The sequence below is a fragment of the Amborella trichopoda genome, chromosome 5 (assembly GCF_054954075.1).
Source record: "Amborella trichopoda isolate Santa Cruz 75 chromosome 5, AtrichopodaSantaCruz75HAP2 v2.0, whole genome shotgun sequence".
Taxonomy (NCBI): Eukaryota; Viridiplantae; Streptophyta; class Magnoliopsida; order Amborellales; family Amborellaceae; genus Amborella; species Amborella trichopoda.
In genome coordinates this window covers 39334371-39353648 of record NC_142340.1, presented here as the reverse complement: position 1 = coordinate 39353648, position 19278 = coordinate 39334371, and the positions used below count along the sequence as shown (strand labels likewise).

Genomic DNA, 19278 nt, shown 5'->3' with positions numbered 1-19278 from the left:
AGGCTTTATTTTGTTTTCATAAGCCTTATAAAAACTTCATAATAGGATCATAAGATCGTAGTACAAATAGAGTGATGCATTATATTTCTTACACCTCCACTGGACGGTCCATCATCAAGAATGACGGTTGATATGAACCGGACATTAAGGGTGGGAATGCAACGCAGTGAATTTAAAATGCATCTCATTCTCTGGTTCAAACCAAACTCCAGATCTACTAAAATAACGGATTACCAGAACAACGAATAGCAAAACCATTTGAAGCCTCAGTCAGTGTTGAGAGCAAAGCAGAGGCACGCATTAGAAAAACACCTCTAATTGAGTGTGGAATCACAAACTCCTCATCAACTAACAAAACTGAAGCATTAAACTTCAGCATAAATTAAAAGGATCCTACAAAACCATTTTGGGAACCATGCAATTGTTCCCAGTTGAGCTATATGCGGAAAATTCCCTCACTCAAAACAGGAGGGAAAAAAATCATGATTTGAGTCAATCAATTTGCTTTATCCCAAGCTGACAAATGGGGTTTTTCTTTATGAGACCAAGATCCACCTGCCATACAAAATCACTCATCAGCTTACGAATGAAGCACGAATATCAAGACTGCAAGTTGATCTAAATTGTGTGTGAGAGAGAGAGAGAGAAAGCATACCTTGTGCCCAAAAAGATCTCGGATGTTGTCAATGCCATACAATATCATGGTAGGCCTGGTTTTTAGAGTTCAAAAGGTCGTCAGTAGAGAATCCACATAGTTTGTGGCTCGCTCCCTAAAGAAAAGTGAACGCAGGAATAATCCTAACCAACCTTTCAAGAGATAGACCCCATGCAATCACATTAACATCCTCAGGAAGCCCCATAGGACGCAGCATCTCAGGCCTAAACATGCCAGAATTGCCAACCTCCACCCATTTCTTGAACCCTTCATGGTAGCTGATCAAATAAAGATACACACAACAATGACCGAAAAGATACAGATTTATATCAGAGATTCATTAGGAGGTCTAGCACATAAGCGTCCACATTTCCAGACCTGAAAATCTCCATGCTAGGCTCGGTATATGGATTATACGCAGGCTTGAACCGTAGCTTGGACACGCCTACAAAGTATTTGAGTCCGATAGATCAAAAAACTAGCAAGGAAAAGGGGGATATATATATATAGAGTAATGATCATTTAAGACCCTCCCCCATGCATGTGTGTAGGACCTCAAAGGATTACCATTAACGTTGGCGCGGATCTCTAAAAAAGTTATCACATGGGTGTGGAACTTGACTTTTCTATAGATCCGTGTCAAATTTAATGGTGATCCTTTGGGGTCCTACACACATGGGTGGAGGAAAGTCCTATATATATATATATATATATATATGGGAAATAATGGCATAAGCCTGTTAGACTACAGCTACATATAAGCCCAACGGCCCAAATCTAGGCCGATCCAATGATCACAATTGCATTTCGCATTTGAATTTTAAATTTTTCTATAAATCTAAATTACTTGAAATTTTGGACGTGTGTGTTTTTTAAAAATAGAATAATCCAATAAAAATATCAAAAAACTGATAATTTATATTTTATAAATTATTTTTTTAATATTTTTATTAGATGCGCCTTGATGAAAAGAATAAACGCCTAAAATTTCATGTGATTTTGATTGTAGAAAAAAATTAAAATTAAAATACGAAATGAGATCATGACTGCTAAATCGGCTGTAGGCTAGTGGGGCATACGCCATCATTTTCTTATATCATCATCATCTTCATCATTTTAGCCTTTTCCCAATTAATTGGGGTCGGCAACATGAATCTTGGTTCTCCATTCTGCTCAATTGAAGGTCATAACCTCGATGAGGCCATAGGTCCTCATATCTTTTCGAACTACTTCCAACCACGTCCTTTTGGGCCTACCCCTTGCCCTTTTCAGTCATTCCACTTGAACTAACTAGCACCTCCTAACAGGTGCTGTACTTGGCCGGCGCCACATCATTTCCCTATATATATATATATATATATATATATATATATATATAAGGAAACTCTTCAAAAGAATAGTAATGAACAAAAAACCGGTGTCAAACACTAGTGTTTAATAAGCAAGAAGCCAAATCCAGCTAACTATCCAATGGTTGTCTCCTCAAAGAGGCCAAGTGAATTTGGTCAGAAAAAGATTTCCCTCTTCAATAGCAGAAACCAGAGTTCAACTTGAAAATCATTTATTATATATATATATATATATATCAGGAAGGGGGCAACTTGCAAATCATTTATTAAAAAAAAAAAAAAATTTAAGAAAGGGGGTCACAAGTAGTAGTTTCCCAGTTCAATGCAAGAAAACCTAGGTCAAATTACATATATCTCACTCGGTCTCCATGTTGAAACACAAATGGATCAAAACCCACATGTCCTCCACTATACCCTATATTTCAGTCAAATTCGTCTGAATTAGAAATATAGACACATTTGCTCACATACATAAGTGTCTGTAATTGTCTTCTGTGCGAAATACATTAAAAGAGCCCAAGTTTTGGCAGTTTTCTTATAAATTTCCATTAGGAATAGAATGTCAAAGATGGTTTTTAGTATTAAAAATATATATTTTGAAGTCTGATCTGCAAGCAACATACAAACACCCATGATTTCTCCCCTATAGCCAAATGTGCTTGAAAATGTAAGATCAGTAAGTTTTTAATGGTGCCAAGAAAATCATCAAGTCTCTATTGGACTCCAGCATATTACAATGGGGGATGGTCAGTGCGCTATGAGCAAATTAGCTGGTTTTAAATATTGAATTACCTAATCGTGAAAAGAAGTCATTCAAGACACCAATCAGGTCTCCAAGAGTCAAACCTCGATCACAAACAAGACCTTGGAATAAGATTTAGGAACAAAGTTAGCTTCAACTACTCACAACCTGGAAGTCAAATACTCGTTAATATGGATTTTGTTCATAATAGATAATAAAGCAAGGAAGGTATACTATATCCCAATGGACAACGGCATACTTATTATAGTCAGGCCATCAATATATGGTGGGAGTGATGGATAGAAAGGAAGACCCACCAGAACAGGTCATGACCGGGTCCTACTCTTCATCACTGACCATCATTTCATTGTAAGGTGATCACCTCAATGGACTAACGTCCTCCGTAGTCCATAAGAATACAGATTACTTTCCCATAAAGCAGTACGCAAAAGAAAGCTCAAAAGTTACAAGAGAGTCAAGAAGAAAATAAGAGACCCTCTATCTGGTGAAACTCTGCAAGATGAGTTCGATCCACCGCCTCATTTCTAAAAACTCGATCTATTGAAAAGTACCGCTTTGGTGTGAAAGGTTTCTGAAATGCAATGACCCGCTTATTAGGACAAAACTGAGAGAGGAAAAAAAGAAAAGTGGACCACATGGAGAAAGCCTACTCCTCGAAAGAGACAAGAGACAAATTATAAAAGTAATCAGGAACCACTAAATAAAGCATATAGACTGAAAATCTTCTACACCTGAGCAAGCAAGTAAAGCATCCTTGAGGAAACAGCTGTTGTGTGGGTTCGGAGTAAGTTCTTCTCTGCCTCCTCCCTCTTCCAAACATATCCATAACTGCAAATGTCATTTACTTAAGAATGCCCATTGTGATAAATCAAGTAGACCGTTCTTATAAAACCCACCCTTTAGAACCATAACCACCAGATTCATGAACTTTCTGTACCCTCTCCAAATAATCTTCAGGTAGCTTCTTTGTAGTCGAAGGTACTGCAAGGTGCCAAATCAAAGAAACAGATTAGTAATTTAAAGCTCCAAATACATTCCTCTGATGAATAAATCAAAAAACACAGGATAGTACATGGAAAACCTGCATATATCATGGTCTAGAGACTTTATATATAGAGGTGGTACCTGACCAGATTATTTTTTCTCGAAATGGCTATCTTTTTCCTGATTCAGTGTTTAGATGTAAGAGCACAAAGGTAATCCAGCCATGGTATATTGATCATTTAAAAAAATGATTAGTCCATACTATGCTAATATTCAAGTTTCTGGACCACCTGCATATATGCATGTCTTCCAAATACTGCCCATATGTTTTCCAAAAATTTTAAAACTCTTCTATGTTAATATAATAATGATTACTCTACCCTGTAGAAAGAACGTATCATGGGAGTCACGGGCTGGATGTTGCTGTGGCTGGAAGAGAGCATCAAAGTTCCAAAAGCTGCATCCAAAGCCATATTAAACTGATGAGAACTCATAAACCCTTGGGGTAGTGATGTTAATATATCAATCGAATATGGGAAGTATCACTACTTTCAACTGTGCGATTCAAAGATAAGAAAAAGCAATCCATGTTTCAAAAGTAAACCAATGCACAGGTGCCAAAGTAGCCCCTTAAGTGGATTGTGCTGCATTGAGGATCCTGAAGCCCAAGCGCCTGTCTGCAGATTGATTAACGAAGTTGCATGAAAACTGCCTTTCATATATCTAGAGCATTACAAGATGATTTGATAACTAACTATTCCTGATAACTTTCTTTTTTTTTCAAGGTATAATTATTCCCAAGAACATATTTTTTAGCAAAAAGCAAATAAGATCTTGCTTGTATCTATTATCTGCATAATTTTTTTATCATAATTTCTATATAACACATAAGCCGATGATACATACATACATACATACATAGATATATATATATATATATATATATATATATATATGAAAAACCTTAAAACCGCCTATAGGGGAAGTGCTACAATGTTTCACTACCGCCACAGGCTTGCTATGCCCGAGCGGTTTATTGAACAAATCCGCAACGGACAGCGTGGCATCCATTGAAGTTCCATGTGATTTTTTGACCGTCACGGACCTAGTATGTCCGTGACGGTACTGCCACAGACATGCTCGGTCCGTGGCGGTCGAAAAACGCACGCTGCCTGATTTTTTCGAGCGGTGATGAGCCGATGGGTGAAAGCACTTATCATTTTTGCCCATAGGAGTTGCGTAGTATCTTCCATATATATATATATATATATATATATATATATATATATATATATATATATATATATATATATAGAGAGAGAGAGAGAGAGCAATGATCCAATGAAACGGTTGTATCATAGTATAATGCAATGACACTTCCAGAAAACTATGTTTGTGGTATTTGTATGACCTCAAATTTTGCACACACACTCTCTTCATCTCAATAATCAATCCGCCCAAAAAAAAAAGTTCAATTTGAACCCTAGATATGGTCAAAATGAGTCCCCTCCAAAAACGAATCTAGACCATTCATTTTGTTAATTTCAATATCTTAGCTTTTATAAATGCAAAATCATTTTTTTCTTTTTCAACATTGTTCATCTAATGATAATAAAGCCATCCAAAAAAATTGGAAATGAAAAAATCCTTCTAAGGCCTAGATCTAAGCATTGCACCAAAATGAACGGCCTATGTTAATTGGGCTAAAAAGATACTTTCTAGGTTGTGTTTTCAATTTTTTATTTTTTGTGATTGTTCATTAGAATGAAAAGAGTGTAAATTTCAAATTTTGGATCAAACAAATGGCCATAAGATGGCTTTTTAAGGTTGTTGCATCATATTACTATAGAACAGTTTCATGAAATCATTGCCCATATATATATATATATATATATATATATATATATATATATATATATATATTTGCGTGCGTGTGTCCGTGTGTAGATATATATGTGTGTGCACATGCACACTAATCTTGGTGGTGGTCTGTGCAACCAGAAACTCCACCCATTGTATAACTTGTGGAAGAATTCACAAGAGTAAGGATCCAGTCCGTGGGTTACTATATCTACATATTCCTCTTAATCATTCCATGTATAATAGGGCCACACTACATAATTCTCTTTTATCTCTCCATGTACACAAGGACCTCAATACATATACTACTCCTTCACTGAGGTCATTGGGAATTCGTATTTCCCATCTTCTATATACGAACTTTTCTCCTTCGTTCATTGATGGATTATCTTCTATATATGAACTTTTTCTACTACATTCATTGATGGGATTATCTTTGCTTCCAGGAAACAATTTTAAATCTTTCATGTCATCTCCCTTGATGTCCCTTGAACAGTATAATAATGGTCTTCCTTTCACATGCTTCTTTTCTTAATATTGCCCAAACAAGATTGGAAAGGGAAGTACTCAATAAAGCTTGGCAAAGAACTTCTTGAATTTATATTTGAACTAATTTATAAACAGGTTTGGAATGTTTATACCTGCTATGATTCTATTGTTAAACCTTCCACATGATTGCTTGACAAAACCCCATTCAACAGATTGGACGAACAGATGACCCTGGTCTTTGATGTTGGCTTTAGATAGGAAGCATCTATTGCACCCATATTGACAGCATTTATATATCGACACCATTTATATACTTTTACCAGCTTATTTTGGAAAGCTGCCCATGCAGACCATGAGGCTCTACGATGAATTGGTTTCCCATACTATCTCTATTGTTTTCTTTTTTATCACCATTCCCTTTGACTTAGTTCGTGGGTACATCTTCCCCACTCTGTCAATAGGATGAATCTACTAGGAATTATGGATACATATAAATACATAATTATAATTATGAATACATATAAATACATAATTATAATAATCGTCTTAACAAATGGATAGAGATAATAATTTTCATTTTTATTTGGGGAAACCCTCCAAAATGCTTGAAGCTGCCACACAATTTTAATTACTTGCGTTCTTTTTCTTCAACCCAATGCTTTAAGATGCGTCAAGAATGATTATCAAAGGTGTCAAGAGACTTGTTACACCATAGTTAACGGGATCTGCCAACTTGGTGGAGATCCTAGAATCCCACGCTCCCAAAGCTGCACCTTGGATGGATCTCGTTCCCATATGGCGGGAACATGATCCCAATCCCTTAGGGATCACTCGATAAATTGCACTCATGTTAGACTGATATGAGACAAGTCTTACATGCATATCCATTAAAAAGATGAAGTAATTATGTTGCAAAATCATGTTTTATATACTTGTTAAAGAGAAAAGAGATGTTTTTACCAAATGGCATTCAGAACTTTACAGTTTAGCATGCAATCTCAAAAAATTGGGATCCAACCCTGCAACATATTGGGATCGAGATACCTAAAATTCAGGGTGTATGGACCAGTGTTTAAAAGATCGGCCGACTAACTCGGGGATCGGCCGACTCGTGTTTAAAAATCGGCCGACCAACTCAGGATCAGTCACTGACCGATCCCGATCTGGCTCGATTCCAACGGTCATGCATGCAAAAAAAAAAAAATTCAGTGCATTAATCGGCCAGCTAATCGGACTAATCGGCGATTTGTTCTAAAAATCGGCTGATAAGTGCACAGTCACAGTGCAGAGTCTGCAAAGCTGTCCTTATAACATTTTTTATATATTTCTCCTTTTTTTTCTCTTTTCCCTATTCTTCTATGGACATGGTTTCTATGCGGCCAGCCCGCATATTGTAGAAATGTGGGCTTGGCAATAAATAGATTTTTTAAATATAATTTGATGCTAATTTTTAGAGAATATATAATCTTTAACGTGGATAATAATTATATTAAAAAAACATTTGGACCATTAGTTACCCTTGTTTTTAGATGAACTATCTATTTGCATCCATCTTTAAGATGGATGCTTTATACCTCAGGACCGTATATTGTAGAAATGCGGTACAACACGCATGAAACAATTTTCCTTCTTCTATTTCTTTACATAAAACTTTATATATTATTAAAAAAATTTATTTGCTAACTGCAGGATTTGCCGCCTTGGGCAAGTAGACTCAGACTCATCCAAGTTGGTCAGGCCCGATAGGGTGCCAAGCCCGTAGGTCCCTCAACTCGGAGGGATATAAAATTTATTTGTTGTTCATCTGATTTGATCTTCAATCTAATACCTACACCACCAACTGGGCACATAGACATACGACACAGAGTGAGATGGAAATTTATCAAAATTGTCACAAAGAGACGAACAATTTTATATTTTACCTACATTTTTAATTGAATTCCAAAATACCCAAAAAACAAACATGTTTATGTTTATGTTTATGTTTATGTTTATGTTTATGTTTATGTTTATGTTTATGTTTATGTTTATGTTTATATTTATTTTATTACTGTAAGTTATATGATATAGTATACATTGATTACATATTATATATAATATATAGTATTAATATATATTTACTATATATTGATCACTAAAAAAGTATTGCTTTAGGGGCCTAATCATTTTTCCTGAAACCCACTTATGCTTCTAATATTTATTTTTTTGCTTTTTTTATGTGAATTTAAAGAAACAATACATGTAAATTTTAAACTTTTTTGCAAATTTTTTGGGATTTTTTGAGGTTTTTGGGATTTTTTTTACCAATATTGCATTTTTCAGAAAAATTGGGGCACTAATCGGCCGATCTAGTCGGAATCGGTTGGACTAATCGGATCAAGTCAGGACCGACTAGTCGGCCCGATCCGTTGTTTTGAACACTGGTATGGACAATAATCCCGATCATAGGGAGTTTCTAGCCTATCATGATCCCACGCTCTAAATAGCGCTCCCTCTCTCAATCCCCACAACCATGTGTTCAACACTTAAATGCAATGCATAAATCTAGGACCACGAGGCGCTAAACAGGTAGCCTAACTAGGTGCATAGTGACAATAAAGGAACATGCCTCACATGGCAGTTACTTCTTCTTGAGCAAAAGTAAAGGGAAACATAATGGACATAACATAATTTCCAAAAAAATTGAAAATTCATAATAAAAAAATAAGATTTAGTCATAAACTATGTTTTAGCCATAAAACTTTGAACTGATAATTATAGATTATTCAAAAAATTAAAACTAAATAAAGCTGGTTTCCTTTTTTGGAGTCAACACTCAACACAACAAAAATATTTTCAATTATTTAGAAATTGTAAGAAAAAAAATAAAGGCAGTTATAGACATCATCTTTGAGGGCCTTACTAAAATTTGTTCCAGCCCCAATTTAGCACACATTTTCACTTGGATCCAACAAACAAGACCGTGCAAAAAAATAAAAAATAAAAAAGAACTTGAAACCCCTACAAAAAGGTTCTTTTCCGAGAGAGACAATGCAATGAATGTGGACCATCCATTTAGGTGTTCTAAACTCGTTTTAGATTAAGGCCTTGGGATTTTATTGTACAATGCCACCCAATCACCACCCGAAGAAATTAATTAATAACTAAAAGTGAGTTCTCCATGACCTTGATCTAATCATCCCAAATGTGGATGGTCTATGTTTTTTTTTTTAAACTGTCAACTGTTCTATGTATAAGAAGGGGGATACAAGAGAGCATAGAAGCCAACCACAAGCCGGGGCTCTAGCAAAAATACGCTTACCAAGAAATGGTAGCCCTATACAAACGTGGACGGTCTATGTCCATCTTAGAGGATATCTTCTTTAGGCAATTCTAGGAAATGTACACTGAAATTTTTGGGGGCGCTTGGACGCTAGGATAAGTAACCTTATCCCCAAATTTTGGGGTCCAAAGGATCCCCCTAGTTATGATTCTGAGAAAGGGTGGACATTGTTGAGGCCCACCCTCATATGTGTATGAGAGAGAGCTAGGTTGGACACAGGAGCAGTCCATCCACGTGCATGAGTGCGTGTGATTTTGATCTTAACCTCTCAAGTGATAGTTAAGGCCTCAGACAAGGTCTAATCAAACTTATCAAAAATTCTCATGAGAATCACAATCAAGACATTGACTGATTTCCTTTTCCATTAGTTCACCATCCCAATTTCTCCACCAGTCCAAGCTATGAAACATGGAATGTGTTTGTTTGAAAAAACAATGGCATTTGGGACTCTGGTATTACCTTAATCTCCTGCAACATTTACTTTTTTAAGGAGATGCTTACATTTCCAAGCCTGCAAAACTTCGTTGGGCATGTCATTAGCTCAACAATGCTCATAAAGAGAATCTAGCATTAGTGAAATTTACTCTTCTAAAAGAGTACAGACTTTGTAACCTATAGGAACTATATTGTCACAATGCCCCATGCACATCCACATCCTTGTAGTGAAATTCACTAGCTATGTCTAATCTTATACCCCCCTCTCTCTCTGTCTCTCTCTCTTTCTGCATGGGTGTCTGTGCTCATGGGTATGAGATCAATGTCGCACCCCACGGGTCCTTTAGTCTGTAATTTGAGTATTAGAAACATCTATTTCGGTCCTTTAAAGGAGCCAAGAGTAGTAAAGAGTACGAACTTCAATCCTATAGAAAGAGGAGAAATCATGCTCAGCTTACCTGCTTTCAACAAAGTTATTGGTTGGCATCTCCTCAAAACTGCGACCAAATTGGAGACTATTTCAGAATGCATAATGAGCTAGTATTGTAAAAGGGCAAAGTCATGTAACATAAGCAACATATTTAGTATGAATCAACCAAATTACATAAAGTACCAACATACCCCATTTCCAAAAAGATCTCCCTGAATTGAGCCCTAACCTGGAAAACAAATGTTTGGAAGCATATTGTTAACAACTCGCAAAAAGCATAAGAACACCACTGCCATGCTACAACCCAAGTAATTTCAGCTGCAGAAAGAGTAACAAAGTTGCAGCCATGGAAGAACATCAAATTATCAAAAAAACTTTGGAATTTTGAGATGTTACCACTTTACATGATCTGCCACGTGTAACTATCCTGTAGATAAGAAGACCATCTTATCCTTATTCATGTTTGTGTGTGTGTAGCCAAAAGATGTCATGCTCCTGAACATTGTTTTAAAATGCGGCCCCGCATTGCCGCATATGTGCCGCATCCCACAGCATATGCACCCACATAGTGCATGGCGCATATGTGCCGCATAGCTCGTGGGCTAAAATAGTGCACACGATCATGGGTATTTTTGTCCTTCCCCCCCTGAAAGGGGGGGGAAAGGGTTTTGGGCGTATTACCCCCCAAACACAAAAAATGTGTCTGTTTTTGGATCAAATGAATAGGGAAATAAATTGGCAGAAATTGTTTTTGAAAAAAAATTGTCGATTTGCTCTAGGTGTTGATGGGGTTGTCAATTGGGATTAGCTTGGGCATTATTTTGAAGAAGTTTGATAATATGATGTCTTTTGGGTTCTAATGTCTTCTATAAAGTTAGTTTCAAGTTTCTAGTTTCTAGTTTCTATTTCTAATTTCTTCTATTAGTGGAGACAGAGTCTCCGACAACTGATAATATTAGAGTTAATGAATAAATTATATACCTACAATCGCATAAATTACCTTTTTTCAATGCATTAACCTATTTTTTGAAAAACATTTGAAATTTTTTTATATTTATTGACCATATCGGGGTGATGCACCCGCATCTACACCGCATAGGCTCCCCCAACCACATTAGGACCGCATCCCGCATTTTAAAACACTACTCTTAAAGGAGCGTATTGTCCATTTACTCCCTCGGGTAAAAATTCAATCTAGACGTATCTTTAGGGCCTCAAATTTTGTGGATGTAACATCTTCAACTTGTAAACTAAAATCAATTAAAATAGTCCCCATATCACTCAATATGGGCTAGAAAAAATAATGCTGCTGAATAAAGACCATCCAAATTTTTGGAAGGTGAGAATTAATAGTTGAGAACTCAAAATCCTTCTTTTTTTTTTGGGAAAATAATCATCTAGTGATTCTTAGGCAGATCCCAAAATTTCATATTGAAAAAAAAGCTCTCATATAGGTGTATGTATGTACCTCTATATGCATATATGTATATATACGAAAAGCCATAATGTCTTATAGGAAAAAAAAGATTGTATAAGCCAACAAGTTTAAACTGTAGAATAAGCCAATCGAAAAGAACCCAAATTTTGCAAGAATAAAAAGATTTATTAGGTTTTAAAAGTGGAAGAACACATAGCTTATCATCGTTGCTGAGATTTCAGAAATTTTCTCATTTAAAGCAAATATGTCATTAAGCTTTTTTACAATATTTTCTGGTATTATCCCTAATTATAGTGAAATTAATTTATAGATTCACAAATCTCTTCTACAATATGTTTTTCATAGTAATAATAGAAGTAGAGATGAAGAAGTAGTTAAGATTGACAACCCAAAAATACAATACCTATTGAATGAGCGTAGTTGGGATGATGATGTTGAGATGAATGAGTGGCAAGACAAGGGATAGAATTTGAAATGAATACATTCAGGAGAATTTAGGTATAGCACCAATAGGCGATAAGATGAGAGAAAGTAGACTTAAGTGGGCTGGCCATATGTGGCACAGACCTAGTTAACACTTGTTAGGAAGTGCGAGTTAGTTCAAATTGAAGGCTCAAAGAGGGCAAAGGGTTGGCTTAAAAAGGCATGGTTGGAAGTAGTGAGAAAATATATAGGAACTTTTGGCCTCATTGAGGGTATGACCCTCAATAGAGTAGAATGGCGGACCAGGATTTGTGTAGCCGATCCCAATTAGTTGGGAAAAGGCTTTGACGATGATGATGATGATGAAAATAATTTCCATAGTATCTAAGGACCAAGCATGTGTAGAAGAATACCAAGAATACCAACAACTGCATTTTAAGAATAAAAGCCAGTACATAATACCAAAACACTTAAACATTAGAAAATTACTATTACAAAATCATCATGATAAGGATTCATGATAAGATGTGGCAAAGTTTTATGCACTTAACACAACCCACCTCCTTTACCTGGGCGTAGGACGGGTAAGGGAAAGTTTAAGGTCCTCACCCTTATCAGGCCAAAAATTACTATTACAAAATACAAATACAAATATCATTCACTAAATATCTAAAGGAAACATCACCTTTTAAGTTGGAAATTGAGCTATAAATATCTAATGTTATATGTCAAGACCAATGGTGTCAAGATTAAATCACTTAAATGAAAAATGCTATGGTTCAATTAATGAGCCTAAAATGACAAACTGTAAGTTTTAAGTGATATTTGTAGGTCAAAATATGTCAATCTCTTAAGAAGCTCTAGAAAGAAACCTCATCAAGAACATCTAAGTGACTGAAGACCAAGCAATCAACTATGGAACAAAGAAAGTGGAGAATTGTTTAAGTCATGCCTTCAGCAGAGGATGAAGATGGCCACCTTCCGTGGGTTGGCCTAGAGCACTGAAGTTGTAATCTTTGAACTCCAGATCCTTCCATTCCCCCCTGAAAAGCAAACGTAATGAGATTCAATGACATACATGAACAGTAGCTAAGACCATAGCAAACGATAATATGAAATAAACCAAGCACATAACATGGGATCAAACCTCTGTAATTGCTCACGAGTTAGATCAGTAGCTGCCTTAGTCCTCTTCAGGGCATAATTGGGACCTTTTCTCAATGAGTAGCCCTTCCATGTTCTACTTGTAACAAAAAGCATAACAGCATTACTTAAGGGATTTTACCTTGCATGGAAATACCTAAAAGACAAATGTAAGTTTCTGAAGCTATCTAACAGTAGACCAAACTTATCAATTCAGTTGTAATCATTCACATGACAGCTAGTTTATTGGGATGGGCATTACTGCAAAGCGATTAACTTCCTTCTCTTCAAAGAATCAATCTCTTCCAGTTGCAATGCCTGCATTACCACCAAATGCATCAAGAATATGCCAAAGCACAAGATGCCAAAATGCACGGATGATGTGCAGTTCCTCTACTTCTATCAAAGGGTAAGGAACATGGTATATAACAAGGTTTGAAAGTACATCTTTTTGAAATTTGGAGCCAAAATTCACCCAAAGCATAAAATAAAACATCATGACAAATAAGGTTTTTCCATATAATAAAGTCTCTTGCATTAAAGTATCCTGCATCAAAGACCAGACATGGTTACTTTGATCCCTCAGTGTGCTTCATTTGAAATATTTCTATTGTAAGATCATGGTATCTTGCCCCTGTTCTCATGAAATTCAGAATAAGTCATCAATTTGTTGGTTTAATTCTATGCAGAAACACAAGCACCAAACCTATCTAAAGGGTAAAGTCTAAGGCCCTGTCAGGATGCACGTATAAGCCGCCAAGGGGTTGGACATATACATGTGGCCCTTTAGTAAGGCACTTAGTCCCGCACGAAGAGAAACGTTGTTCTAAGAAATTTGTGAGAAGGCCTCCTTATCAATGATAGAGGGATTTTCGAAAAATCCATTCTGCATTCAACATTGACTGCTGTCCATAGCCCATATCAATTGGCGCAAACAACCCCCAGATGAATTCCTTATAGTGCTTTTAAGACCATTAGATAACTGAAAATGACATGAATTCCCTAGTAAAACTCATTATAAAGATAAGAGAAGCAAACGAGAAACCGATAAGACAAAGAATCAAAAGAAATTGCAAAAATAATTTACTTTGGCACACTCTCAAATCTCAGTTCATTGAAGTTGATAAGAGAGAAATTAGACTCTAATAACTATCGGGAAAAAAAAATGTGACCTAATCGTAAATTTGGCTGGATATGTCTTCCTATAATTTTATTGATCTACATCTTGCATCCTCTTGTGATTATTATGACCATCCACAAGCATCTGAGTCACATGCTCTTCAGTTTGTGACTCAAGATATAAGTTTGGTTTGCATTCACATCTTTTACACATTAGCTCTAATGTCACCATAATGTCATCCGTTTTTTATTCTTGGGATTACCCTCCAATTAACCTTTCGCCTTGTTTCTCAATATCAATTAAGACCTCAGACTCTGAGGCCCCCATCTGCATTCATTTAGTAATTTATTTTGATTTGAAGTCATACTTAAACCTGCCTTATATGGAGCTGGCCCCAATTGAGTCAAACTCCGTATTTATACCCACTTACAGCATTGCAATTGAATTCAAGTCATGTATAAGTAACTTTTATAATTTTTCTACGATCTTTTCTGTTATAAGGAAACCTTTTTTTTGTCCCTCACTCTCTCTTTTTCCTTTTCTGAATCAGAAATTCGAGGAGAAAGATTCACCCAAGCAACACCTTTCCATTAGAATAGGGATCAACTACAAATCAACTATATTTAAATTTTTGTAAAAGGGCACGCCAACAAAACATTAAATATGGTGGGGCAACAAACACAAAGTCGAATCCTACATGTAAATGGAAGCAGTTACTAACTATTACAAATTATCCTAAAAATCAGCTTAATATATACAGCAGAAAACAGTCCCTTGAACTTGGCGCCTTGTTGACTAATAATGCTAGACTTCTTTGAAGTAAATTAAAACCATGACTGGTGGTTGTGTCGCCAGAAATTAACCAGTGACCAGATGATGCACAGCTGCAATTTACAGACCACCAATGCAACCTCCCAAACTTCATTAAAGTGGCATGTCATCAAGCATGAATGTAAAGGCCCATTTCCTATAGTATAACCTATAAATCGATATACAATGTAACAGCACATCCACAAGCGCAATTGATAGAAGAAATTTGGAAGATTAAAACCAGAATTCCGGCACTCGACCGAGTCCACTCCGATGCAGCTGAGTTACTCGGCCTCACACCATGCACAAGGCGAGTTTCTCCCAAGTTTGCTGCGAACCCATGTATGTATTACTTACATACATTAATATGGCTATTTGGACTCAATAATGTTCAAATTGCTTCTTGGGTAGCATGGCATGGTTACTTGCCATCATGTTGAGGGTTTGAGTCCCCTCACAAACACAGTCTTGTTTTTAAAAATGTAGCCCTTTTTAAAGGAGTTAAAAAAACAGTGTTAGAAAAAGAGCGTTCTTGAGGATCAAACCTGAGACCTCTATGGTAAAGAGGCATAGCAAGGGCGGCACCGTTACCTGACACGTCATTGTGGCGTTTGATGCAAAAATTGGGTGGTTATATAATATTTTTTGTATTTTTTGTCTTTATTTGTGTTTTTTTTTTTTCAACGTGGGCTGGACTTAAGGGAGTTACTCGGACTCACCCGAGTAACTCGCCTTGGCCAAGGGCCGAGTACCTTGGCTGAGCCATTTTTCTGTACACTGGTTAAAACTTAAGGGAACATTTAATTCGATTTAAAGGAATTCTTATGTACTTAAAATGTCATGGTTCTACAAAAGGTCTATCTGAAACAAAACTAATCATGAAATCATATTAATGAGAGAATGAGATAGAATGAAATTATCAACTACTGACCTCTCCCATCTGTACTTGCAGAAGTAACTCTTTTACCCGATCCTCAACATGTTGAACCTGCAATTAAGGATCAAGAAGAAAGCTATAAAGATGTAGAGATACGGCCTAATTAACAGAAGAAACTACATATTACTCACTAAAACTAGAAGATAACTTTAATGTCTACTATATCCAAATTGCAAGATAGGTCCAAACTTAAGATGGCATTTCTGGTTAGATTTGGAGTTATGGAATGCCATAGCCACAAAAACATTTATTTTAATAATAATAATAATATGATTAAATTGGATATTTTATTACCTTTCTAGACACTAGGAGCTTCCCAACCTCCACCCATTTGTTTTTCACGGCTTGAGAAAGACCTATTTTGTAAACAGAGGGATCTATCTTCCGCTGCATAAAAGGGGCCAATTATCAGTCAAAAGCATGAAGGCACGAGTGCCTACCAACTAAATTTGGAGAAATCTACACATTACTGTTGTTGCTTGGTTAGCAATTCACATGGAATGTTAAATAACAATAAAGTTGTAAGAATCACAATTCAAACAAGTGTTGAACATTCCAAAATCACTTTAGTTCTCTAATGAGAATCGCATTAAACCTCTCAGAAATCATTGCCCTAAAAGACTTTTATCTTTATGTAACATGTAAAATTCAAGAAATAGATCTTGTCATTTCATCAATAGTTTCCCATGCTTAAAAGGCAAGTTTTGGGAATTCAGTTCAAGTAAATTTCGAAACCAAAAAGAATTTGGAAATAATGGAAAACTGCCTAAATAGGAATGGATGTCCCCTTCATTACAGAAATCTAGGTCAGGATTCTAGAACATGGTTTTTAACATAGGCAGGAAAAGAAAAACCGAAAGTTTTTTCCAATTTTTTTATTTTTGGGCTGAAAGAAGCTGATTTAGAAAAATAGCAAAAACAAAATGTTGGCAGAAATTCTCACAAAAAAAAAAAAAGCAGAATTCCAACCAAATTTCATAATTAACTAGATTTTTCCAAGCAAGAATTCATAACTAAATCTTGAAACTATCTTCAGTAAAAAAGTTAAAAACCGAAGTTCAAAAACTCAGCATGTATAATCCAAGTCAAGTCAAGTTCAGATACAAATGCTAATAATCTATTTTAGACAAAGTACTCCACATAATATTCAGTACATGGATTTACGTCATTGTATCACAGTTCAGCACCAAATTTCAGCTGAAAATTAGCTAATATCAAGAGAAATGGAAAATAACTACTAATCACAAAGCTGAAACAAATAAATAACAAAGCATTCATCACCTGTAATTCTTCCCTAGAGATACCCTCAGGGGGAATCGCAAAGAAAAACTGAACTTCGGGGGAGCCCGCCACTGTGTATGATTTGCCCTCATCTGTGAGAACCCACTTCTCTCTCTTGATATCCTGTTCAATTTCAGTGAAAACAAAGGAAAGTAAAAACTTAGGTTCAGCTTTAACACTCTAGATTAACAGCATAAATGGAGTTCAATGAAAAAGAAGAACCCCATAATCATGCGTAATTGTGTATCAACGCTGGGAACAGAAAAAGAGACAAGAATAACATCTTTACTAAATCAAAAGGCACATATCAACCTAGAGTTCAAATTTCCCACTCAAAATTTTCAGAAAAAATGAAATTAAGGAAAAGGAAAAAATAACCGGTAATCAAGTTTAATTGTGCACGAAATACCTTGAAACCAGAGAGAGAAATTAGACGAGACAGAGATATCGATGGGAAATCCACGGGAAAGAGAAGAAACAACTGAACAAAAAGAGAGAGAGAAACAAGAAGGAAGTAAGAGAAGGGAAGATGGGACCTCTGCATCGACAAGCTTGAAACCATGAAGGCTCTTGATGACATTGACAAGGAGGTTGTGATCGACGCCAAGAGTCTCCGCAAAACGACCAGAGTCTGGTATCTCCTCGTTGTACTGGAGAAACCCTAGAATTGCATTTTCTGCCATTATCTCTTTCTCTCAAAGTTTCTCTCTCGAAAACTCTTTCACACCCCCTCTTCCTGCTCCTGCTCCAGCTGCATCGGCTTGGTCAGGGCCAATCAAAGTTCTCTTTTTGGCGAAGTTCTCTTTTCGGCGAGCCTCTGTACGGGTTTGTCAAAGAGAAAGTTACGTGGTAGTTTGGTTTCTTACTTCTTTATACACGTGGCTTTACACTTTTTTTTTTTTTTTTCTTATGTAAAATGTTCTTTAAAAAATTATAAAAATTCCTCAAAATATACTTTTTATGCAATTTACGCTCAACTAACTTCCTCTTACAACTTTTTTCAAAAAATAAATTTTTTATGCAAATACCCTCTTAAAAAAAAGTTCATTTTTCTAGATGAAAATGCTTTTCCGTAGCACACTGTTGGAGCGCACTTAAACAGTGTCGGAGCCCTGTGACTCAGAATGCTCCACTACCGAAACGCACATACACAATGCCTGAGCGTTGTGTTACGTTGCCGAAATGCACTGACGCAATGCCGAAACGCACAGTACCGAAGTCCTATGACTTGGAATGCTCCACTGCCGGAGCGCACTTACGTTGTGCCGAAGCGTTATGTTACATTATCAAAGCGCACTTACGTATTGCTAGAGCACAGTGTTACACTGCCAGACCGCTCTTACACAATGTCGGAGCCCCTGTGACAAGGCTCCGGTACTGTTTAAGGGTACTCTGGCAACATGCTACGCAAAGGATATTTTCGTCTAGAAAAATGAACTTTTTCCCTTGGGGGTATTTGCATAAAAAGTTTGTTTTTTTTAAAAAAAGTTAAGAGCAAAAGCTAGCTGAGAGGCAAGTTACATAAAAAGTAGATTTTTGGGGGTTTTTTATAATTTTCCCTTCTTTTTTTTTTTTTGACAAATGTCATGAACTTTTATTAGAGCAATGCTACAAGATTATGAGATCACAAAGATTGGATCAAATAGTTAGAAACTTGCAAAAAGGGAAAAGAAACACCAAGTTTAGCAAGCCCAGCAGCAACATCATTGGCTTCGTACCTGGTGTGGCCGAAGCTTATCCTCAAATTAGGCCAGACACTTAGGTATTGAATTTTTAATCAAATAGTAAATATAGATCAAGGTATCATTTGCTCTTTTCTACACCATTTGATAATATTCA

The 19278-nt window shown here is 36.2% G+C and overlaps 1 protein-coding gene across 2 annotated transcripts; it reads right to left on the bottom strand.

Moving 5' to 3' along the window:
- Window positions 1-276: 276 nt before the first annotated feature.
- LOC18433019 (phenylalanyl-tRNA synthetase, putative / phenylalanine-tRNA ligase) lies at window positions 277-18202 on the bottom strand. Of its 2 annotated transcripts, XM_006843117.4 has the most exons (18): window positions 17976-18202; window positions 17440-17562; window positions 16453-16545; window positions 16153-16209; window positions 13554-13609; window positions 13296-13388; window positions 13101-13191; window positions 10479-10516; window positions 10316-10354; window positions 4132-4208; window positions 3664-3748; window positions 3499-3595; window positions 3242-3338; window positions 2797-2868; window positions 1034-1100; window positions 808-933; window positions 656-710; window positions 277-555 (listed from the first exon to the last, which is right to left on the bottom strand). In XM_006843117.4, the coding sequence occupies exons 1-18, from the start codon at window positions 18120-18122 to the stop codon at window positions 493-495; spliced, it is 1476 nt and encodes a 491-aa protein (XP_006843180.1). In that variant the 5' UTR covers window positions 18123-18202; the 3' UTR covers window positions 277-492. The 2 variants fall into 2 exon arrangements, with proteins under 2 accessions (XP_006843180.1, XP_088723973.1); XM_088867847.1 differs by lacking the exon at window positions 13554-13609.
- Between the last annotated feature and the right edge of the window lie 1076 nt (window positions 18203-19278).